Genomic DNA, 23804 nt, shown 5'->3' on the forward strand with positions numbered 1-23804 from the left:
AGAGAGAGAGAGAGAGAGAGAGAGAGAGAGAGAGAGAGAGAGAGAGAGAGAGAGAGAGAGAGACTTGTTTGTCCCACTCCAGCCCGAGAGCTGGCGGTAATGCACCAAAAACTAGTTTGTCCATCTTCTTGATAGAAGAAAAAAACAGAGCTGTCAAATGATGCAAGGAGGACGGCCATTTTTCTAAAACACAAACAAGAAGAGAAAGCGAGTTGTGAACATATTCGCAGCGAACGTTGGTCAGAGGAAAGTAGAGCTAATTAATCAAACATTCAACAAATAGTTGCAAGGACGTAACCTTGAGATATACAGGTCATTGCGAAATACACGCATATGTTAACTGGATTTAACTAGCTACATTTCCATTTCGTAAAATTTGCAGCCACCAGCTAGCTAGGTTGTAGCTGGCTAGCTGGCTACTTAGCTGGCTAGCTAGTGCGACCAGCTTTCAACGAAAGGTGAGTGTCGAATTTGGAACAAATATTTACGCAAACGTGTTCTTCTGCAATGGAATAAATTATACTGTTTACTGATTAGAATAATCTAACGGTAGTGCTATTTTCTTTCCTGCTGGATTGTGTCAACATAGTTAACAACATTGTTCGCGCACTGTACAGCCATGTTAGCTAGGTAGTTAGGCATTCGTTAGCAAACAAGCTAACGTTAGTTAGCAAAAGGTACAGGCCAAAGCAGCGGGCTAAAGTTGAGATGTAGCCTGCGCGAGACTAGTAGGGCGGGGTGGGTGAAGGGCTGCTCACTGCTTTCCATGGTTAATCCTCTAATTAACTATTTACCTGTATTATTTAGATAGGTATGCTAGTTAGTTACACATACGGTGGTACATTTTAGCAAGCTGGTTCAATTAGCTAAATGCTCTTGCGCAACTTTAAATGAAACTCAAGTTTTCACTAACATGCGCCCGTTATCTGAAGTGATTTGTTCGAATGTGTAAATACCTAACTACCTCGTGCATTGTGCCAAGTTAGCTAAGAGTAAGATGGTTTGTCATCTAACGTTAGCCAAGTTAACTAATTGTAGCTGACTAAATCACTCCATGGTGAAGGAAGTTTCTGATGAACTCTCAACAACGGAGTGGAGCAGAGACCAGGCTTTGTGGAATTCAGCTCCGAGTACAGGTCAAGACTATTTTTTTTATTCGATGATGAAATGCTTACTTTGTACCAATGTTTCTCCTCTGTAGTTACGTGCCTTTGTTTGCTGAAATCCAAACCTTTTCATGAACTGTTAATCAAATACAACCACCGACTGTTGAGATTCAACTGGCATTTGTGCAGAGTTGCCATCTTGGAGTAACAGTAACCAAACAGTTGGTGGTTGTATTTGATTAACATTTATTGACGTAGTTATGGATTTCAGCAAAGAAAGGTACGCAACTACAGAGGACAAACATGGGTACAAGGTAAGTGTTTCATAATTTAAATTTTTTGAAGTATTGACCGTAGGCAAATCGATGTAGTCGCAGCTGAATTCCACAAAACTTGCTCTCTGCTCCACTCAGCGTTGGAGTTAATCATAAACTTCCTTCACTGTGTAGTTTCGTCGGCTAATTTAATTGAAGTTAATCGAAACACCACTATTGCATTGAGTGCATTTTGGCTTTGCTAATTTTTATTTGAGCTAAATGGCAACGTTTGTGTATCCTCTCTAAAGAACCGGTTGGCTGTGACATGTTTGTTTTTGAAAAGTTAGCCAGCTAGCCAATGTGAAAGTGTTTAGTTAAAATAGTTAGCTAGCTACTTTAGTTGGCTCTGAATAGTTTACAAACCGAGGTTGGGGTTAATGAAGTTGGCCTTCATCTCAATAGTGTGTGATTGTGGCCCCCAATATGGGGCGTTCCTGCATGTAGGCAAGTTCTGAACCTTTCTATTCTCATTGCTTCTACAGATTGTGAATTAAAAATAAACATTTTTGCTAAAAGTATTATTATATAATTGATCGATTGACTATGACTTTTCAGATCACCCAGTAATGCTATCTGCAAGGTTAGTTCCAGGTAAATATTGCAATCCTTTAGCCATTCCTGGACCTGTGTTTAAAAACAAGCTACAAATGGACAGAACCAAAACAAATGATCTAATGATTCTGTCTCTTCACAGCAAAATCTGCAGAGCTGGGAAGATTGTATCCCCCATATAAATAACATTATATTGGTAGCAATAATTTTATATAAAAATTTTAATTGAAAGATTCTAATTTTTGAATCCGGTGTCGTTTTGCGTGTCAGTTCATAAACACTATGCCATGGGATCGGTACGTCAAAAATCTCTTCCCAACTATTTTGCAATCTATATGAGACGGCTGTCAATCCTTTGGTCCTTAAGTGAAACTTATATACTTTTTTATTTATCACAGTTTTCCTTAACCAATTATGTTCTTTAATGCAAGGCCGACAGACAAGTTCCTTACTTTCTCCCCCTTCCACTTTCCTCTTCCATTTTTGCGGTAAGGCTGCAATTATTTGGTTGTAATTTTGGGTAGAGCAGACATTTCCATATGTTTTTGTTAGCTGCATGTGTGACATAACTCCACTAGTCCTACCGATGATATCATTTACGAAGATTATACATTTTTTAAACATTCTGTCAAAAAATAAAGGTTTTTTGTCAATTAGTATATTTGAATTTAACCACAATATTTGTTGCATTATTTGTTATGTCGTTTCTGGAGGATTAAATTGAAATTGCAACCAACTTTCTATGGCTTGTTTTAGAAATAGTGATATTTGGGAGATGATTTCCTTTTCAAATAACTGCAAATGAGTTGTTGTAATCTGAATAAAGGGAAAAAGGCCTTTCTTGAACATTGGGTGAGACAATCTTACTAACTAACGAAATATGTCCATTCTTTCATGCGTACCGTGTACTTATGTTTGTCCTGTGAAAGTACATTATTTTATTTCGTTTCTGCAATCTGTCGTTTTTGATAACTTTTTGATGTGACCTGTGTCAAATTGCACCGTGCAGTGACAGGGCTGATCCTTTTGCGTTAACAACGGCTCCCTTGCCGGAGGTTGTGTAAAATTCAATTTTTATCAAAAACTACAGATTGCAGCACCCAAAGAAAAAAACACAGTTACAGGACAATATTAGTTTAGTCGAAAACATGTTTTTTAAAAACTTTGTTTAAACTTGGACACTTGTTTGTTGCATAGCCTTGCACGACTCGGGATAAACTTTACGCGCTGCAGCAGGGTGGGGAATGGCCAGTGGTGTGTGCATGGGAGAGAGATAAGGTAACCACTGACTCGTGCTAGTTAGATAATCTTGTAAATGTCATAGGTTGTCTATCATCCCATCTGGCAGTGCCTGTCTTTACTGTGAAAAAAATACTGGCTAAAATAGCCAGATGTTAGCTAGTTGAGGATATTTTTGCTGCACTCCCCGTCCTTATCTACAACAACTCCATTCAGATTAAACAGCCTACCTGTCGGTTACTCGTTGTAGACTACTCTTTCTCATTTAGCTGACTTAATTCCGTAATGTAAATACAATTTTGCATTGATTAGAGATCTCCCACTTTACATTGCTACACATGGAGCCTCTGACTGTAGTGCCAACAACAAGCTACGTGCGTGAAACCTGTGTAGGCTATACAGTTCGTAGTGTGACCACTGCCGTACATTACTCCTAGCTTAGATGAAGGCTAGCCAAGAATTCTCAACTCAACTTTATTTAAGAATGGACATTTATTTATATATATATACACACACACACAGTGGGGAGAACAAGTATTTCATACACTGCCGATTTTAAAGGTTTTCCTACTTACAAAGCGTGTAGAGGTCTGTAATTTTTATCATAGGTACACTTCAACTGTGAGAGACGGAATCTAAAACAAAAATCCAGAAAATCACATTGTATGATTTTTAAGTAATTCATTTGCATTTTATTGCATGACATAAGTATTTGATCACCTACCAACCAGTAAGAATTCCGGCTCTCACAGACCTGTTAGCCCTCCTGTTCTCCACTCATTACCTGTATTAACTGCACCTGTTTGAACTCGTTACCTGTATAAAAGACACCTGTCCACACACTCAATCAAACAGACTCCAACCTCTCCACAATGGCCAAGACCAGAGAGCTGTGTAAGGACATCAGGGATAAAATTGTAGACCTGCACAAGGCTGGGATGGGCTACAGGACAATAGGCAAGCAGCTTGGTGAGAAGGCAACAACTGTTGGCGCAATTATTAGAAAATGGAAGAAGTTCAAGATGACGGTCAATCACCCTTGGTCTGGGGCTCCATGCAAGATCTCACCTCGTGGGGCATCAATGATCATGAGGAAGGTGAGGGATCAGCCCAGAACTACACGGCAGGACCTGGTCAATGACCTGAAGCGAGCTGGGACCACAGTCTCAAAGAAAACCATTAGTAATACACTACGCCGTCATGGATTAAAATCCTGCAGTTCACGCAAGGTCCCCCTGCTCAAGCCAGCGCATGTCCAGGCCCGTCTGAAGTTTGCCAATGACCATCTGGATGATCCAGAGGAGGAATGGGAGAAGGTCATGTGGTCTGATGAGACAAAAATAGAGCTTTTTGGTCTAAACTCCACTCGCCGTGTTTGGAGGTAGAAGAAGGATGAGTACAACCCCAAGAACACCATCCCAACCGTGAAGCATGGAGGTGGAAACATCATTCTTTGGGGATGCTTTTCTACAAAGGGGACAGGACGACTGCACCGTATTGAGGGGAGGATGGATGGGGCCATGTGTCGCGAGATCTTGGCCAACAACCTCCTTCCCTCAGTAAGAGCATTGAAGATGGGTCGTGGCTGGGTCTTCCAGCATGACAACGACCCGAAACACACAACCAGGGCAACTAAGGATTGGCTCCGTAAGAAGCATCTCAAGGTCCTGGAATGGCCTAGCCAGTCTCCAGACCTGAACCCAATAGAAAATCTTTAGAGGGAGCTGAAAGTCCGTATTGCCCAGTGACAGCCCCGAAACCTGAAGGATCTGGAGAAGGTCTGTATGGAGGAGTGGGCTAAAATCCCTGCTGTAGTGTGTGCAAACCTGGTCAAGACCTACAGGAAACGTATGATCTCTGTAATTGCAAACAAAGGTTTCTGTACCAAATATTAAGTTCAGCTTTTCTGACGTATCAAATACTTATGTCATGCAATAAAATGCAAATTAATTACTTAAAAATCATACAATGTGGTTTTCTGGAATTTTGTTTTAGATTCCGTCTCTCACTGTTGAAGTGTACCTATGATAAAAATTACAGACCTCTACATGCTTTGTAAGTAGGAAAACCTGCAAAATCGGCAGTGTATCAAATACTTGTTCTCCCCACTGTATATATATACATACATAAATACACGGTATGGTTTTTTTATGGGGCCCGGGTCATAACTAACGGTGCCCATCCCTATCGTGGAGTTGAGAATTCTTGGCTAGCCTTCATCTAAGCTAGGAGAAATATACTGCACAGTGGTCAAACTCTACGAACTGTCAATTAAATGTATGCAACTCAAGTGAAAACCCTTGTCAGTTGTAACAGTAATCTCTACCTTTCTGCAGAATTGGTCAATATTATTTGGATGCTGAACATTGAACTTGCCATTTGTGACCACAGAATTGAATATCTCGTTCTCACTGTCGCTTGCTGTCTCTGTCGTTTCCCCAGGTGTTTGGAGGAAAGGAGGGAACATAGAAATAATCAAGCACGAGTAGGAAGACAGTGCGAAGCGCAAGGAATAATAAATGCACGTGAAGATGACACTTGTCTCTCCCTGTGCATCTCCTGTTCTTCACAATATTGCTTCATAGTCATTATGATCAACTCCAATGTTGATGTAATTACGGGTGCTATTTGTCTATGAAAATTGAGTTTGTTTATTTTTGATTGGGGAGCTTGCTGTCACATTTGGCCACTCCTCCATCACCTCACCCAACCCTTTTCCCTGAGCCTGGCAGCTATTTGCTCAACTTAACAGATTTGTGTGGTCTGAGCACGCCCACTCTAAACCACTGCACACAGAAGAACCAAGTAGCCTTTAACTCCCTCATCGTATCTGGACGAAACTGGTCCAATCCTCTGGCCAAGGTTAGAGCTCTACTCACTCTGTAAAGTTGCCCAGACAGATTGAGATAACATTGTGTCATAGATGTGGATGTTGGGGATGTATGTTATTGGGGACAAGTCTTCGAACTGTGTTGGATAAGATATAGTATTTTAATAAATCCCCAAAGTGGACATTTGATTGTATGATTATGATGTGGCTCCATGATGTGGTCTGACTGACACCCTTGTTGTGCCAACAGAAGCCTTGAGCTCGAGTTGAAGAGAGGAGTATGACTGCTGAAACACTTAACTTCGGCCCAGAATGGTGACGCATCTCTTCCTTCTCTAACTTATTCATTCCTTTTTCCTCCCTGCTTACCTTCCTAGCCCATAACTAACTCTTGTTTTTCATTGAATTGATCTTATATGTCAGTAAATTAAAGCACATCTTCACTATTTTAGTGGTCCCCCCCTTACTCACCCTGTCCTTCACTTCTCTCCCCCCTTACTGCCCCAATCTGTTTCCTCATTTACTCCTTCTCAACACCAGCTAACACACTGCATTCTTTCCTTCCCCATTGTCTTGTTTTCAGAGTGAGTGCATTACCTTATTAATTTCAATTTTAGAATGTAAAGAAAAGAGAACCCCATTTTGTTTTCAACTTCTATATAGCTAGCTGAAATAATGGGATGCCTCAAGTTGTCCTTGAAAAATGCCTCACTCGGGATGTTTTTGCAACTTGGACTTCTCCTTATCCCTACTCCAATCATTCAATAAGAGCACCGCAAACATAAATTCTTGCTATAGTGCCAACAACACCACATCTCCAAATTGTACTAAAAGCTAATCCTCATCGGTGGTGTATTGTGTACTGTATTTTCATTTTGCTCCTGCTTGTTGCCCTTAGTTGTCTAGGGGAAGATAATGGGCGATGCATATCCAACCTAAACTTGAGGTGAAGATAAATAAATGGATATGCTCTTACACATGGCCCAGTACTATTATGTCAGTAATAATGATTGAATTTGAAGTGTTATTAATGCATGGATTGTACTTATGGTGATTTCTTCTCCCCAGGCTCCGTGCACTATCCAGAGGGGGGAGTGTGACGTCCCCCCCTCCTTCTCCAGCAATGCCAAAGTCCAAGCTGGCTGATTACCGCTATGGCCGTGAGGAGATGCTAGCACTTTATATCAAAGATAACAAGGTGAGCGTATGTACAGTAATGAGTGATTCACTCTTTCATGAAGATTCCAAACAGGTGTTTATATTAAATATTGATGGTGTTACGAACCCCGTGGCTTTAAACGTCTAGGGTGGATGGAGAAGAGACCCGTAACATAAATCATGCAAATTAGAATCGTGACATGGAACAGGGAGAACAAAAACTACACGACAACCATAAACTACCGTCAAACATAAAATGTTTATTTGTGAACACACGGTAAAGGTTTGGGAAAAAGGGCTGAGCAGGACCCAAGAAATGAAACAATAGTGTAAAACACCCCTAAACTGATCTTGCCTGCCTCAAGAACTGCTAAACTACTGCTAATCATACAAAAATACAGTGGGTGGTCCGCTCAGGTCTAACTAGTGTTTATAGACAGTTTTCTTTCTATGGGTAATGTATGCCCAAGGGCAGCTTGCTTAACTTCCCCTTTTCCCAGAAACACACAAAGTTACCAAACAGAGTAACCAGCAAATTAGTGAGTACACAAAACACAGGACACCACAGTATCCATACTCACATACGGAAAATAGTCTTCTAACAACAAACACAACTGACCGGCTTTTAAACAATGGGATGTGTGATTGAAAAACCAGAAACAGGTGGTGCAATGCAGAGGAATGTCCACTGATTGGTCCACCTCAGCAATCAGCAGACACCCCAACGACCACCAATCAGGAACATACAGGACACCTGTGATTAGGGCAGAAGGAGAGGAAAAACACAAAAAGACACAGATACCTGTATCCGTAACAGATGGCTATGATTAATGGATATGAGCAAGGGCTGCGACGATACTAGTATCGCAATTATTGTTTTCCATGGCAAAAAGGAAAATGCAAAGCAGACAACTCTTTGGTCCTTTAAAAACCTGCTGTATGCTAAATATTGTGTGCTTTAACTTGGAAAATAAATAAATGTGACTCTGGATGATCACGTTTCTTTCCAACATTAGGGCTGTTTTCTTGAAGTTAACTCCGCTTCGTGTTTTGTTTACTTGCCACGATACTAACGAGTATCGCGATACTGGTATTGTCCCGGTCCTAGTATGAAGTAAAGCAAACTGTGTTCTCAGCCCCCAGAGGACATGCAGGATAAGGAGTTTGCTGCTATCCTGCAGGATGAGCCTGTGCAGCCTTTGGCCCTGGAGCCTCTAACTGAAGAGGAGCAGGTGAGACTGCAGGAGATATAGGAGCTGTTAGTGAGTCAGAGGTTCACTGCTCTGATGAACTGAGAAGAATTTGGCCAGGGTCAACTCTCTCAAATCTCAGCTCTTAGCTGCTACTTTTACCCACAATGTGCTGATGAGATCCTGCTTCAGTGTAGGTTGACAAAATGTCATTCTGTTAACGTCATGCTCCCTCCTGCCTTTTGTCCTGCAGAGAAACTTCTCCATGTCTGTGAACAGTGTGGCTGTGCTGAGGCTGATGGGAAAGGGAGGCGGGGCCGCCCCTGTAGGCGTGGCTAGGGGCCGTGGAGGAGGCATCAGAGGAGGTAGAGGTCAGTTAGTCACCACCTGGAGTGATCAGGACGGTGCAACTCTACACATAGAAATGTATTCACTAGCCAGCAGATCAGACCCGCTTGCTTACAGCTGCACTAGGGTCAGACAGGCTTCCTGTGTAGATTAAGTCTCCGCGGAGCCGGTGCGAGATATGGCTGGGAAAACACACCTCGATCAGTGTTGAGAAATGCGTTGTACTCCGAATTGTCCCATTAATCCCAACTCTTACACCAAGATTGAACGATTGCCCTTTTCGTTCTGTAGCAGAAGCCACAGCAGTCATTTTGGAATGGCAGTGTCAGCCAATCAGCTCTTTTGTTGTTCAATGCGACTTGCCATTCCATAATGGCTGCTGCTAACTAGCATGAGGACGAAAAGGGCAGTTTATTTAAAAACTAGCAGTCGTTCAAACTTCAGTGTAACAGTTGGGATAATGGGACAACTTGGAGTACAGCGCATTTCTCATCCCTGGATTGAGGTACGTTCTCTGCACCATATCTCACGCCGGCTCCGCTGTTTCTTAATCTACACAGGAAGCCTGTCCGACCCTAGTGGAGCTGTAAGCAAGCGGGTTGAATCTGCTGGCTATGTATTCACCTGCTGAATAGGCCCTAGAATGGATGTATGATGTGTTTGTGCAGGGAGAGGGAGAGGTGATGGTGCATTCTACCAAAGAGCTCCTGGAGGTCCTGATGAAGGAGAGGTGGGCTTCGGTCGTGGCCGAGAAATGCTCCGCAGCCAAAGCTGGGATGACCGGTAGGCTCACTGTCCTAAACCATGTTGCTTTCATTTTCCTAAACTACGCTGCCCTCACCCCAGATGGTTATCATTCAATCATATTGATGGTTATTGTGTATATTTAGGTTAGTTTTCCATGTTCTAGACTGAAGGTCTTAAACTATCCCGTTAACTATGGGCTTTCCTTCTGTCAGAGCTGAGAGGCCAAGGTTTGAGAAGGCAATCAGGTGTGCTGAAGTAGTGCGGCCAGGGTTTGAAGAGGCGGGGCCTCTGGGCAGGAAGGACTCCTGGCGTGCCGACAGCGACAACTGGCGTACCCTCCGAGAGGAGGAGGAAGAGGCAGCAGGAGGAGGAGGAGGAGAGCAGCCAGCCTGGAGAGTTGCAGGAGCCCGCCGTGATGGTACATACACACAACCACTCATACCCAGAATACATTTGTGCATGTTTCACCATGTCTGATGGACACTCCCTCAACAACACAGATGGGGGTCCTCGTTCTGCAGGCTGGCGTGATCATGGTGGCCGGCGGAAGTTTGAGTTTGACTTCCGTGACGGCGAGGCCCCCCGCAGGGAGTCGAACAAGGACGGCCTTCCTGAGTGGTGCACCGACGAGGAGGATGGAGAGATGGGCACATTTGACTCCTCTGGGGCCTTCATGTGCATCAAGGTGTGTGTGTCTGTTGGCTGGCTGTCAGATCTGTCTGTATTCGTCAAAGTGTGTGTATTTGCATGTTATTTGTACGTCTATTCTGAGCCCCTCATGCTTGTCCAAGCAGAAAGGCTCTAAGGACACCATCACTGAAGAGGATCTGGAGTTTGAAGCTCTGGAAGAAGAGGAGGAGAATGGTCAGGGAGGCAAGGACAACTACGCTGACAGAGGTGAGACTTGATGCTTTCCCTGGCTTTAGTAAAACAACTAACAGAATAACTTTTAATCAGCATGTATAGAAGAGCCCTTCTCCCTCTACTCATTTCCTTCTAGATGAATGTGAAGCAGCAGGTGAGGGAGAGGATAAGTACAAGACGACGACTCCTCCCTCCTCAGACCCTCTTCCTGCCCCTTGCGCCACAGAGGCACCCATCTCCCACCCCTCCAAAACGAACCACGTGCCCGCTGAAGGTAAATACTGAATTACTGATGTTGTGCATCTTCACTGTGTGTGGTGTGGGCATCAGTTGGTATCTGCTCCAGAGGATGTTTCACCTGTATGATCAGTAGTGGCCCTATTACAGTAGTACTTGCCTCATCCTCTCTACCCCTGTTCTCTCTGTGGTCTCACAGGCAGCTCACTTCCAGGGAGTGGTGATCAGCTCAGCCCAGACCCCTCCTCCACTACTACCTCCAGCCTGATGCCTCCTCCCTCCTTCGGATCTCTCCTCCCCTCAACAGGGGGAGAAGCAGAGGAGGACGAGGGCATGAAGCACCTGCAACAGGTACGAGGCGGGTTGCATTATCCTGTCAATTAGATTTGACGTTCAATACTGGATTTATTGTCAGGCTTACGATTCCGCTTGTATACTGGGTGAATGTGTGTTATGTAAATGTTCATATTTGTATTCTCCCTTTGCCTCCCTTGTAGGAGGCTGAAAAGATGGTGGCCTCTCTGCAGGACACGTCCCTTGAGGAGGAGTGTTTCACTCAAGCACTACAGGAGAGTCACACCATCACCTCTCACACACACCCAGCCCCACACTCACAAGCGCACACCGCTGGACACTCCCACTCGGCCCACAGTGCCCTGCCACTCTCCCACGAGGCAGCCATGAAGTGGTTCTACAAGGACCCCCAGGCAGAGATCCAAGGTAGACACACATACCTTTTCAGATATCCACATGCGTACGCACACATTCACAATGATTTTTAACGTTTATATACACTACCGGTCAAAAGTTTTAGAACACCTACTCATTCAAGGGTTTTTCTTTATTTTTACTATTTTCCACAATCCCCCGACCTCAACCAAATTGAGATGGTTTGGGATGAGTCGGACTGCAGAGTGAAGGAAAAGCAGCCAACAAGTGCTCAGCATATGTGGGAACTCCTTCAAGACTGTTGGAAAAGCATTCCAGGTGAAGCTGGTTGAGAGAATGCCAAGAGTGTGCAAAGCTGTCATCAAGGCAATGGGTGGCTATTTGAAGAATCTTCAACACTTTTGGTTACTACATGATTCCATATGTGTTATTTCATAGTTTTGATGTCTTCACTATTATTCTACAATGTAGAAAATAGTTTTTAAAAAAGGTCAAGAAAAACTGGAATGAATAGGTGTTCTAAAACCTTTGACCGGTAGTGTACATGTATCAATACTAGTTGCTTATAATACCTCAAAGATACGTAATCATATCTTGTCTTCCTTCTCTCCCTCCCCCCGGTCCAGGTCCCTTCTCCACGGTGGAGATGTGTGAGTGGTTCCAGGCAGGTTACTTCACCATGACCCTGCTGGTAAAGAGGGGTTGTGATGAGGGCTTCCAGGCCCTGGGTGACGTCATCAAGATGTGGGGGCGCGTTCCCTTCTCCCCCGGCCCCTCCCCCCCACCCCTGCTGGTGAGACAGCCCCCACCACCTCGGGGGTCCTCTGTGAGTCAACGAGTGTTGTTTGTTTCTGTTCACTGGTCTGTGTGTGTGGTTAGTTTTTCGGGTAATCCAAGTACCGCAAAGGCACAGAGATACTTGACTGTGGTAAACATATTTTCTGTGAGTGTTAAAGCAGGGTACTTCAGTGGCCTAGGCAAAATCATGTGTTTTACTGAGTGTTGTCTCTTGTAGCTGTATCATCATGTGTCTATCAGAGCAGAGAATCTCTAGCATAGTGGTGTATTTGGTGTGCTTGGGTGTTGTCTGAAGCATTGGTATAGTCGGTATGGTAACCCTGTAGGTCACGTTATTCTCTAGGGCAATATGGACCAGGAGCTTCTGAAGAAACAGTTAGAGCAGGCAGCCACTGCAGCTCTATACCAGCAACTACAGATGAGGTTCCAGCACATGAACAGGTAGGCACACACACACACACGTGATGTATGTGATGGTATTTGTGAGTGTACTAATGTGTGTCTATTTGCAGGAGTGGAGATTCTAGCATGATGCCCTCGATGAACAGGTCAATGTCAGTACCAGATAATGGGTCCATGTGGGACATGCATACCTCTGCCTCCCAGCAGTCAGGTACTGAAGAGGAACACTCTGCATTTTCTCTGCTTCACGTACACCTTTATATAAGCACACTTTATACAGATGCGGTCAAATACACTGCTCAAAAAAATAAAGGGAACACTTAAACAACACAATGTAACTCCAAGTCAATCACACTTCTGTGAAATCAAACTGTCCACTTAGGAAGCAACACTGATTGACAATACATTTCACATGCTGTTGTGCAAATGGAATAGACAACAGGTGGAAATTATAGGCAATTAGCAAGACACCCCCAATAAAGAAGTGGTTCTGCAGGTGGTGACCACAGACCACTTCTCAGTTCCTATGCTTCCTGGCTGATGTTTTGGTCACTTTTGAATGCTGGCGGTGCTTTCACTCTAGTGGTAGCATGAGACGGAGTCTACAACCCACACAAGTGGCTCAGGTAGTGCAGCTCATCCAGGATGGCACATCAATGTGAGCTGTGGCAAGAAGGTTTGCTGTGTCTGTCAGCATAGTGTCCAGAGCATGGAGGCGCTACCAGGAGACAGGCCAGTACATCAGGAGACGTGGAGGATGCCGTAGGAGGGCAACAACCCAGCAGCAGGACTGCTACCTCTGCCTTTGTGCAAGGAGGAGCAGGAGGAGCACTACCAGAGCCCTGCAAAATGACCTCCAGCAAGCCACAAATGTGCATGTGTCTGCTCAAACGGTCAGAAACAGACTCCATGAGGGTGGTATGAGGGCCCGACGTCCACAGGTGGGGGTTGTGCTTACAGCCCAACACCGTGCAAGACGTTTGGCATTTGCCAGAGAACACCAAGATTGGCAAATTCGCCACTGGCGCCCTGTGCTCTTCACAGATGAAAGCAGGTTCACACTGAGCACATGTGACAGACGTGACAGAGTCTGGAAACGCCGTGGAGAACGTTCTGCTGCCTGCAACATCCTCCAGCATGACCGGTTTGGCGGTGGGTCAGTCATGGTGTGGGGTGGCATTTATTTGGGGGGCCGCACAGCCCTCCATGTGCTCGCCAGAGGTAGCCTGACTGCCATTAGGTACCGAGATGAGATCCTCAGACCCCTTGTGAGACCATATGCTGGTGCGGTTGGCCCTGGGTTCCTCCTAATGCAAGACAATGCTAGACCTCATGTGGCTGGAGTGTGTCAGCAGTTCCTGCAAGAGGAAGGCATTGATGCTATGGACTGGCCTGCCTGTTCCCCAGACCTGAATCCAATTGAGCACATCTGGGACATCATGTCTCGCTCCATCCACCAACGCCACGTTGCACCACAGACTGTCCAGGAGTTGGCGGATGCTTTAGTCCAGGTCTGGGAGGAGATCCCTCAGGAGACCATCCGCCACCTCATCAGGAGCATGCCCAGGCGTTGTAGGGAGGTCATACAGGCACGTGGAGGCCACACACACTACTGAGCCTCATTTTGACTTGTTTTAAGGACATTACATCAAAGTTGGATCAGCCTGTAGTGTGGTTTTCCACTTTAATTTTGAGGGTGACTCCAAATCCAGACCTCCATGGGTTGATAAATTTGATTTCCATTGATAATTTTTGTGTGATTTTGTTGTCAGCACATTCAACTATGTAAAGAAAAAAGTATTTAATAAGATTATTTCATTCATTCAGATCTAGGATGTGTTATTTTAGTGTTCCCTTTATTTTTTTGAGCAGTGTATATTGGCCCCCATGCAGGATTTGCTTTTTCCTCTAAAATAAGTTTGAATTGAACAAATATGTGTAAACACATATTTGATTTACAACTGCACAGGACAACAACAATAAAAATCTAAACTGAAATGATGATTTTTCTTCAAAAAGGGCCTTGACTAAATTTATAAATTATATTTCATTTTGTTGGAGGCAAGTGATTCACAGCAAGTGTAGTTTATCCTGCTTGTGGTCATTTGCAGATGCTTACAGGGTAAAAATAACCATTCAACCAGTTTTGAAAAGATAATATTCTGCTCCAAACGCACTCTCATTGTAAAGTGCAAGGGTGCCAAAATATTTGACCTAATCTGTATAAGCAAGCAACTTTTTTTTTATTCTTTCATATCTGCCCACACTGATACACCTCAGCTATACATATTTTAATTCACGCAGATGTCCTTGTACACATTGATATTGTATGTCAGTAACGTGTTTCTGGCCCATTCTTCTAGGCGGTGAGGCCAACCTATGGGACTTAACCATGAGTCATTCCACTCAGGGGCCAACCCTGGAGCAGCTACAGAAGGTAATATCTTTGTTTTGTTTTCTCTCGATCTCCCCACTTGTCTCTCTCTCTCTGACACTCTCTCTCCGTTTGTCCGCTGTACCCCAGCTCCAGGACCGGCGTGAGGCTGAACTCAGGGCCAAGCGAGAGGAGGAGGAGCGGAAGCGGCGGGAGGAGAAGAGGAGGCAGCAGCAGGAGGAACAGAAGAGGCGTGAGGAGGAGGAGCTGTACAGGCGTAAGCAGCAGTGTCGGCAGCAGCAGGAGCTGATCATGAAGCTGCTGCAGCAGGCCCAGCCCGGGGGCTCAGGGTGTGGCTCTGGCTCCGGGTCAGGGTGGAGCGTCCCCCAGGCCTCGGCCCTCTCCAAGCAAGGCAAGAGCCTCAGCATGCTGGAGCTGGAGACCGAGAGGCTGCTCAAACAGCAGGCACAGCACCAGAGGGCCCAGCAGCAGAGAGACAGGGTGAGGAGAGACACACAATCCCAAGATCTTCAAACGGCCTGTCCCGTCATGTCTATTCCATTTCAAAGCAGGAAGGTTTTGTGTAACTGTAGGAGTTTCCTGAGAAGAAATGTGTGTTCTGAGAATATTTATTACAATGCCCATATGAATGAATTACATTTTATTTTTGTGTAAAATCGCCTGTTGGCAAACCCATCCCTTATGGGATTATTTGACACACAAACAAACATTACAATAATTCACTGATCATTCAGTAATAATTATTCTGGTGTTCTTTGCAGTGAAAACTGTAGTGTGACCCATGTTCCTCTGTTCTCTCTATCTCCCCCAGCATGGAGGCCTGTCTATGGGCCAGTGGGGTGAGGGGTCTGTGGGCATGTGGTCTGGTGGGGGCATGGAGCCCAAAGGCAGCTCTGGAGGGATGGGTGTCTGGGAGGAGGCTGTGAAGAACCAAAACAGCCTCCGCAACATGGGCATGAAGAACAGCCGCAGCAGTCCATCTCTCAGGTACACCTCCCTGTGTGTGCGTACGCTCACACTGTGTGCATGTAAACCTCTGTTTAAAGCTGCGTGTTAACATTTTGTGTGTATGTAAACTGTTTGAAGGCCTGTGTTTCTGTATGTGTGTAATGGTTGTTTCCGTGTCCCCCTGCAGTGAGCAGTACATGCTGAGGAGGAAGCGTACAGAGGACGAGGACAAGCTGCTGAAATTGCTGCAGGGCATGAAGCCCCAGGATGGCTTCACCACCTGGTGTGAACAGATGCTGCATGTGCTCAATACCTCCGCTAACAACTCCTCCTCCTCACTGGACGGTAACAAACGCTCTCCCTCCTTCCCTACATCACTGGAAATGTCTCCCTGCGTCCGGCCCAATGAATATTCTCAAATATGAAACGTCATCACTCACCTTCACACCTACACAAACACCTCCTTAGTTGCCAGACTCCCTGGCTCTAGCGCTTGACCATTATTCTCTTTATTCTTTCTTTATTAAGTGTAAATATCTGTTGTCGTCCTCTGAGCAGTGGCCACCATCGTGGCCTACCTGAAGGAGGTGGAGTCTCCCTACGAGGTCCATGACTTTATCCGCTCCTACCTGGGCGACACCGTGGAAGCCAAAGAGTTTGCCAAGCAGTTCCTGGAGCGCCGTGCCAAACAGAAAGCCAACCACCAGAGACAACAGCAGCAGCAGCAGCAACAACAACAACAGGTGTGTGTTGTATGTATACTGAACACAAATATAAAGGCAACATGTAAAGTGTTGGTCCCATGTTTCATGAGTTGAAATAAAATATCACAGAAATGTTCCATATGCACAAAAAGCTTATTTCGCTCAAATGTACACATTTGTTTACATCCCTGTTAGTAAGCATTTCTCATTTGCCAAGATAAGCCATCCATTTGACAGGTGTGGTATATCAAGAAGCTGATTAATAAGCTTGATCATTACACAGGTGCACCTTGTGCTGGGGACAAAAGGCCACTCCAAAATGTGCAGTTTTGTGTCACAACACAATGCCACAGACGTCTCAAGTTTTGAGGGAGCATGCAATTGGCATGCTGACTGCAGGAATGTCCACCATAGCTGTTGCCAGAGAATGTAATGTTCATTCCTCTACCATAAGCCACCTTCGGCAGTCCAACTCGCCTCACAACCACAGACCATGTGTAACCACGCCAGCCCAGGACCCCCACATCCGTTTTCGTCACGTGCGGGATCGTCTGAGACCAGTCACTCAGACAGCTGATGAAACTGTGGGTTTGCACAACCGATGAATTTCTGCCAAACTTTCAGAAACCATCTCAGGGACGCTCATCTGCTTGCTCGTCGTCCTCACCAGGGTCTTGACCTGACTGCGGTTCTGTGTCGTAACCAACTTCAGTGCGCAAATGCTCACCTTCGATGGCCACTGGCACGCTGGAGAAGTGTGCTCTTCACGGATGAATCCCGGTTTCAACTGTACTCAGCAGATGGCAGACCACGTGTATGGTGTCATGTGGGAGAGCGGTTCGCTGATGCCAACGTTGTGAACAGAGTGGCCCATGGTGGCGGTGGGGTTATGGTATGGGCAGGCATAAGCTATGGACAACAAAAACAATTCCATTTTATCAATGGCAATTTCAATGCACAGAGATAACGTGACGAGATCCTGAGGCCCATTGTCGTGCCATTCATCCACTGTCATCACCTCATGTTTCAGCATGGTGATGCACGGCCCCATGTCGCAAGGATCTGAACACAATTCCTGGAAGCTGAAAATGTCCCAGTTCTTCCATGGCCTGCGTATACTCACCAGACATGTCACCCATTGAGCATGTTTGGGATGCTCTGGATCGACGTGTACAACACTGTTCCAGTTCCTGCCAATATCCAGCAATTTCTCACAGCCATTGAAGAGGAGTAAGACAACGTTCCACAATCAACAGCCTGATCAATTCTATGCGAAGGAGATGTCATGCTGCTTGAGGCAAATGGTGTTAACACCAGTAAAAAAAAAAGGTATCTGTGACACAAAACTGCACATTTTGGAGTGGCCTTTTGTCCTCCTGAGTGGCGCAGTGGTCTAAGGCACTGCATCGCAGTACTAGCTGTGCCACTAGAGATCCTGGTTCGAATCCAGCCTCTGTCGTAGCCGGCCGCGACCGGGAGACCCATGGGGCGGCGCACAATTGGCCCAGCGTCGTCCAGGGTAGGGGAGGGAATGGCCGGCAGGGATGTAGCTCAGTTGGTAGAGCATGGCATATGCAACGCCAGGGTTGTGGGTTCGATTCCAGTATATAAAAATGTATGCACTCACTAACTGTAAGTCGCTCTGGATAAGAGCGTCTGCTAAATGACTAAAATGTAAATGTATATGTTTATTCCCAGTCATGTGAAATCCATAGATTAGGGCCTCATTTATTTATTTCAATTGACTGATTTCCTTATATGAACTGTAACTCAGTAATATCTTTGAAATTGTTGCATTTATATTTTGTTCAGTGTGTGTGTGTGTATGTAGCTGCGTGGGTGTAGAAGACCTTATCAGTAACCAACATCCCTCTCCCTCACCAGCTATCAAAAGAAGTTGCAGGGCTGTCCATTAACAACTTTCCTATCCAGGTAGGCTCTGTCCTCAGTTCATGACCATTTAGTCATCCAACATGTATTTGCTTTCTTGATAAATCACATCTATACTCTTCTCATGCTATAGACCACATATTGGAATTAGCAAATCCCTATTACGGTGTCCTCTCCCTATGTAGTCCATGTTCCAGGCAGCCCAGATGGGGAAGGGAGGAATGTATGACAGCCAGGCTGCAAAGATGAAGAAGAAACAGACCATGATGCTTCACTCCGACCCTAGCATCTTAGGTATGTGGACACACAGTCAATAATAATAATAATAATAATAATCAGGGGTGCACATAACTGGTACGCAAGCGCGACAAAAATCAGGAAAGCGTAATGCCACTTGTGTTACTACGCGCCTTTGCGTACTTGACCGATCTTCTCATCTAACCTTACACATGACATGTTGCTTGTCAACTACTGTCAGGGATGTCCAAAAAGCAACAGACATTATGCAGCTTCTTTGGCGTTTCGCCACCTACAAAGAAACGCCAACTGGAGCCAGAGCTGAAGAAAATACTTTTTTCGGAAAAGTGGCTCCAAGATGTGCAGTGGCTTGAAGCTAACAATGAGCGCACTGAAATGTGGTGCAAGATTTGCCGCTCAAATCCACATCTAGCAGACAAAACGGGTGCATTTTATAAAGGCTCAAATAATTTCAACCATCCTTTATTTGACAAACATGAAAAGAGCAAGGAGCACACGAATGTGGCGCAAGCCATTGCTAAGCTAGCCGAGAATAAATGTCCAGTCGCCCACTTGCCAGATGGCGAGACAAGCTGAATGAAGAACAGCGGCAAGCTCTGTTTAATATTTATCTCCTCGCCTTCCATAAAGCTAAACACGCACGTCCCATGTCTTCCTATTCTGAGGATGTTCCTTTACTGAAGCGGCTAGGAGTAAATGTCGGAGGTGCATATCATTCAGGTGAAGGGGGCACACGGATCATGCAGAGCATCGCTCACACCATCATCGGGGAGTTACGAGCCAAGTTGCAGTCTGCTGAATTTTGGGGGCTGCTTTTTGATGGATCTGAGGACATCACAAAAACTGAGCAGGAAATCATTTACATTGTGTCTGTGTCCAGCAACGGAGAGTTTACTTTGGACTTTATTGGACTGATTGAATTGGGTGCTGACCGAACCGCGCAGGCCATAACAGACGGATTTGTGAGACTTTTCCAGGACACAGGCTTGGATGACGGGACAACAAAGTTGGTCGCTGTGTGCACAGACGGGGCTGCTGTCAATCTACAACGGCGTTGTGCCAAAACTCTGGCAACTTGCTGCAGTTGGAGACTCCCTTGTGCACATTCTGTGCACCGCACACACACTGGAGAATTGCGCGAAATCAGCTGATCGCAACGTTCCTTACTGTGAGACATTTAATCGCTCTGTGGTCAAGCTGCTGCAGTTTTATTTACAAAAGGTGGAGCAAAAAAAACTGCTGCACTGAATAAGCTATGTGAAGAAAATGGGATCTCCTTTGTGAAACTGGGTAAGTTTCATAATATCAGATGGTCTGCATGGAGGCATGGAACACTGTTAAAAATATCAAGACTATTGCCAGCCATTAAAATGCAACTGGTTACGAGTGATAACAGTGACTTGCAGCATATCTGCACAGAGCGTTTTCAGTGCTTTCTGTCAAACATGCTTGACATTTGCAACATTTTGAAGACCACATCCATTAGGTTTCAGAAGGAAAAGCTGACCATTGAACTCATGGTGGCCATTGGACAGTTCACACTTCTGCTTGATGGTGAAAGCCACAGGGCACACACTGTTTCCAATGCTGATGCTGACAGAGACAAGACACACTTACTCAGGGGGTTAATTGAAGAGTTTGAAATCAGATATGACTCCCTCAAGTCATGTGATCATTTCTTACTATTTGATCCTTCAACATGGCCTCAGTAAATGCAAGACCTCCACAGTTTTGGAAACACAACAGTTTGCAGCATTCTCAAGAAATATGAGGCCACCTTGCAACTTGACAAAGATACCACTGTGACAGAATGGATGCGCTTAAAGCAGGCAGGAAACGCTTGGGAGCCTCTTCTGTGTATGACTTGGTCCAAATAGTAAATACAAGTAACCCAGATGCTTACTCCAAAATCAACAAGGTGGTTAAGCTGTCTCTTACACTGCCTTTAAGCAGTGCAGCTTGGGAGAGGGGATTCTCACATCTCAACATAATAAAAACCAAGTACAGATCTCGTCTGTCACATGCTCGTCTCTCAGCCCTGATGCACATTCACCTGTCAAAGCAGACCACAGAGACATTTGACCCAAAGCCTGCTGCTAGACAGCTAATCGGAGGCTCAACCAAGGACAGGGAGGTGCATCTGCAGCATCTTCATCTACCATGCAGGAAGCTGAAGCAGAGGACAGTGGGGGCGACACTGAAGAGGACAGTGGTGGCGGCACTGAGGAGGACAGTGAGAAAGACTGCACTTATTAAGACCACGCTACATATGGGATGAGTACCAGACACCATCTGCTGGTACTCACCTGAGTAACTCACTGAAAAAGTTATGTGCACCCCTGATAATAATAATACATGCAGTACATTTATTAAATGTCTCTCAGCACAGTAAAAAGGGAACTGTAAAAGGAGTGAAGTATTGTGTAGTTGATTGTTTGTATATACAGGTAGTAGAATCAATATTAGTTGTGGATATAGAGATGAACCATGGTGTTTCTCCTGCAGGATATTCGTTCCTGGGCGCCGGGGACAGGATGAACCTGGGCGAGATGGAAAGAGTGGAGGATTATTGATCCACAGCATCTACCTGAATCCACCTGAGGCCTTACCTGGATTACAACACACACTGACACACACACAAACACTCACCTACACGCACACAGACAATGACGAATGTGCACTGCTGAGCTACTTTGCCCCCTCATAGATGAGGACCTGGTAAAGTAGTGTTTTCTCCCTCATCTCTGTGTGAGGGGGGGTGGGGGGGTGCGGAGAGTACCCTCCCTCACTTCTTACAGTTAAGCACCTTAAACTAAACTAATGCACTTTATCACAGGGGGTTTCAATATTTGAAATGAAGTTTTGCCAGTTTGTTTTCTTTGTTTTTAGGATGCAAAATGCGCATCTATTCTGCATATATTATGTCTACAATATGAATACACACATGTGGATGTGTGTGTGCAAGCATACCTAAGTAAGGAACTGGAGGTTACATCTCCGATAATAATGTGGGGGTGATCAGGATTTCTTTTGGAAAGTATATTCTTTTTTTGAAAGTTTTTAAAAGTTTTTATATAAAATGTAAAGCTATAACAATTTGCATTTTATTAAGAAAAAAACTTGAAGGTTTGCACTTAGAAAAACAAACAAAACTACTTGTAGATAAGTAGTGGAAGAAAAGGATGTTTCTTTGAATGCTGGTGGGTTTGTGGTAGACTTAAAGCCTGCACAATTTTATTGCTTACAGAGATGCATAAAAAGGCCATGTTTTTACTTTGTTCCATGAAACTTTTTTACTTTGAAGATTGTATGCAATTTGTGCCCATGTCAAATGTACATGAGTGATTGGTAGCCAATGAATGTGTATGTTCTTTTGTACATGGGTTCTCTAAGCGAGAGTGGAGAGGGCTCTTTTCATCCAATCTTTCACCAGCTTCTCATCCCCTAAATGACTTCATGAAGGTCTTTTGCGTTGGTGTCCAGTTACCTGACTGGCCGTCTGTGTTTTGTCATTGGTGCGTTGCTTCCCTCATTCTCCTCCTTCATGGTGAGTCACGACGGTCCATGGGCTCTGATTCGCTGACAAACTGAAAACAGATGTCTTGATTCAAGGCAGATTTCCAAGGTGTATTTTACTGCAGTACAGTCCCTCTCTCTCGTCTCACTCTCGTTTAAAGAACCATAAAAAGTTATGTTTAATCGTTCTCTTCCTTGTGGTTATGAGAGTTGGTAAGACCAGAGAAGTCCCTTGCATTTTCCAAGGGGATCTATTGCCTTTAACGACATGTCGGTGTTGAGGTCTTGCTTTCCTGCTTCCAGGCAGTTTTGCAGGCGATTGCCACTGTGTGTGTTAACCCTGGTATTGATAGCTAGAGTCCTGTCTTTTTTGTTACTTTTTGAATAGAATGTCTGTTAAAAACGAAGTGAAAAGTATTTGGACTTGATGATATGGAGCACTTTTGATGCTGCTACACTATTGTATTTTTATATTGTGTTTTTGTTTTTTTGCCTCTGGTAATTTTTATTTTTGTGGGGGGTGGAAATGAATGTATTCCAAAAACCGAAATGTACAACAGTGCATTGAGATGAAGCCAGACTTTAAACAAATATTTTGGAGTTAATGAGTAGAGTTGTGCTGATAAAGTATTAGAATCCCTGAAGATGAGATACTGTAAATGAAACCGAGGTGGACACCGCTGAACACTGCCTTCTCTTAATGCTCTCTGAAAAACATATCGTAATAAGATGAAGACATCTGTCCACCACCAAGCATTGTTATCGTCCTCGATACAATACACACACCGAGGAACTGGCATGGAAAATGTAGCAGCTGTTTTTTGAAAGAGAAATTGGTCTCCTTTTTATCTTTGAATGTCTGGGTTGCTACTATTAAGAATCTCTTGTTTTTCTCTCATTGCCTAAATCTTGTGACAATTTAGTTTTTGAAGATGTGGCCGGAGGAACGATCGGTACGTCATCAGCAAACTGAAACAATCTTCGCTTTAACTGGTCTGGATTATATTTTGTATTTATATTTTTTAAAAAGACAAGAAAAAATATCAAGTGGAAAAGGAGAATGGATTTTTTGTTTATTTTTACTGTGACAACCGTAATATATGGTTATCATTTGACGCCCCCCTCCCCCTCACAAAATGCTGTGCTACGTGTCTCATGGGGTTTGGCAGGTTGGGACCATGTGAATGGAGGCTGCCTGATGTTAAATGGACTTCTAAAGAGATTCATTGAATGTTCTAGAAAAGAAACCACTATAATGGAGAGAACATATTTTTATAACACACAGGCTTACAATTGGAACCATTCGAAATCCAAAACTACTGGAAAATGGACTGATTGGTAAGGGTGGGGTCAGTCGGTGAAACTTTGTTCATCTTCCACTTGTGCTTTTGTTGGGTCTAGTTGAACATTAATCAAATCATAGAACAGAGTGTTGGGAGATGGACATGTTTGTGGACTGCATATGATGCCCCGTCCCCTTGTATTTACTCTTTTACTGGACATTATTCCTCAAGGATTGCCTTTCCCTGGGCATTCTCCACAAGAAAGGACAACAATGAGGATGACCTTGACACAGAAGACCAGATTCTTCAGTGTACCAGAACGATACTGCACTGACCGCCAGAGAGCCACAGAA

General features: G+C 44.5%; 1 protein-coding gene across 9 annotated transcripts; it reads left to right on the forward strand.

Annotated features, from left to right (window-relative positions):
* The first annotated feature begins 60 nt into the window (after nucleotides 1-60).
* On the forward strand, nucleotides 61-23293 carry LOC121579460 (GRB10-interacting GYF protein 1-like). Of its 9 annotated transcripts, XM_045224412.1 has the most exons (26): nucleotides 61-458; nucleotides 1979-2003; nucleotides 5657-6076; nucleotides 6295-6359; nucleotides 6943-6990; nucleotides 7113-7242; nucleotides 8339-8434; nucleotides 8646-8763; nucleotides 9409-9523; nucleotides 9700-9905; nucleotides 9988-10172; nucleotides 10282-10384; nucleotides 10488-10625; nucleotides 10788-10939; nucleotides 11086-11308; nucleotides 11884-12083; nucleotides 12399-12496; nucleotides 12568-12668; nucleotides 14821-14894; nucleotides 14982-15332; nucleotides 15664-15839; nucleotides 15988-16145; nucleotides 16359-16543; nucleotides 18389-18436; nucleotides 18580-18688; nucleotides 21158-23293. In XM_045224412.1, exons 4-26 carry the CDS (start codon nucleotides 6325-6327, stop codon nucleotides 21223-21225), a joined length of 3117 nt encoding a protein of 1038 aa, XP_045080347.1. In that variant the 5' UTR covers nucleotides 61-458; nucleotides 1979-2003; nucleotides 5657-6076; nucleotides 6295-6324; the 3' UTR covers nucleotides 21226-23293. The 9 variants fall into 9 exon arrangements, with proteins under 9 accessions (XP_045080347.1, XP_045080346.1, XP_045080349.1 ...); XM_045224411.1 differs by lacking the exon at nucleotides 1979-2003; XM_045224413.1 differs by lacking the exons at nucleotides 61-458; nucleotides 1979-2003 and adding an exon at nucleotides 2775-3253.
* The last annotated feature ends 511 nt before the right edge of the window (nucleotides 23294-23804 follow it).

Source organism: Coregonus clupeaformis, chromosome 13 (assembly GCF_020615455.1).
Source record: "Coregonus clupeaformis isolate EN_2021a chromosome 13, ASM2061545v1, whole genome shotgun sequence".
Taxonomy (NCBI): domain Eukaryota; kingdom Metazoa; phylum Chordata; class Actinopteri; order Salmoniformes; family Salmonidae; genus Coregonus; species Coregonus clupeaformis.

Excerpts from the sequence above, each read along its gene's own strand:
- LOC121579460 (XM_045224412.1), top strand. The coding sequence starts at position 6,325 with ATGACTGCTGAAACACTTAACTTCGGCCCAGAATG. Across the intron at positions 10,940-11,085 it reads GCATGAAGCACCTGCAACAG|GAGGCTGAAAAGATGGTGGC; the intron begins GTACGAGGCGGG and ends CCTCCCTTGTAG. Across the intron at positions 16,146-16,358 it reads CTCCTCCTCCTCACTGGACG|TGGCCACCATCGTGGCCTAC; the intron begins GTAACAAACGCT and ends TCCTCTGAGCAG.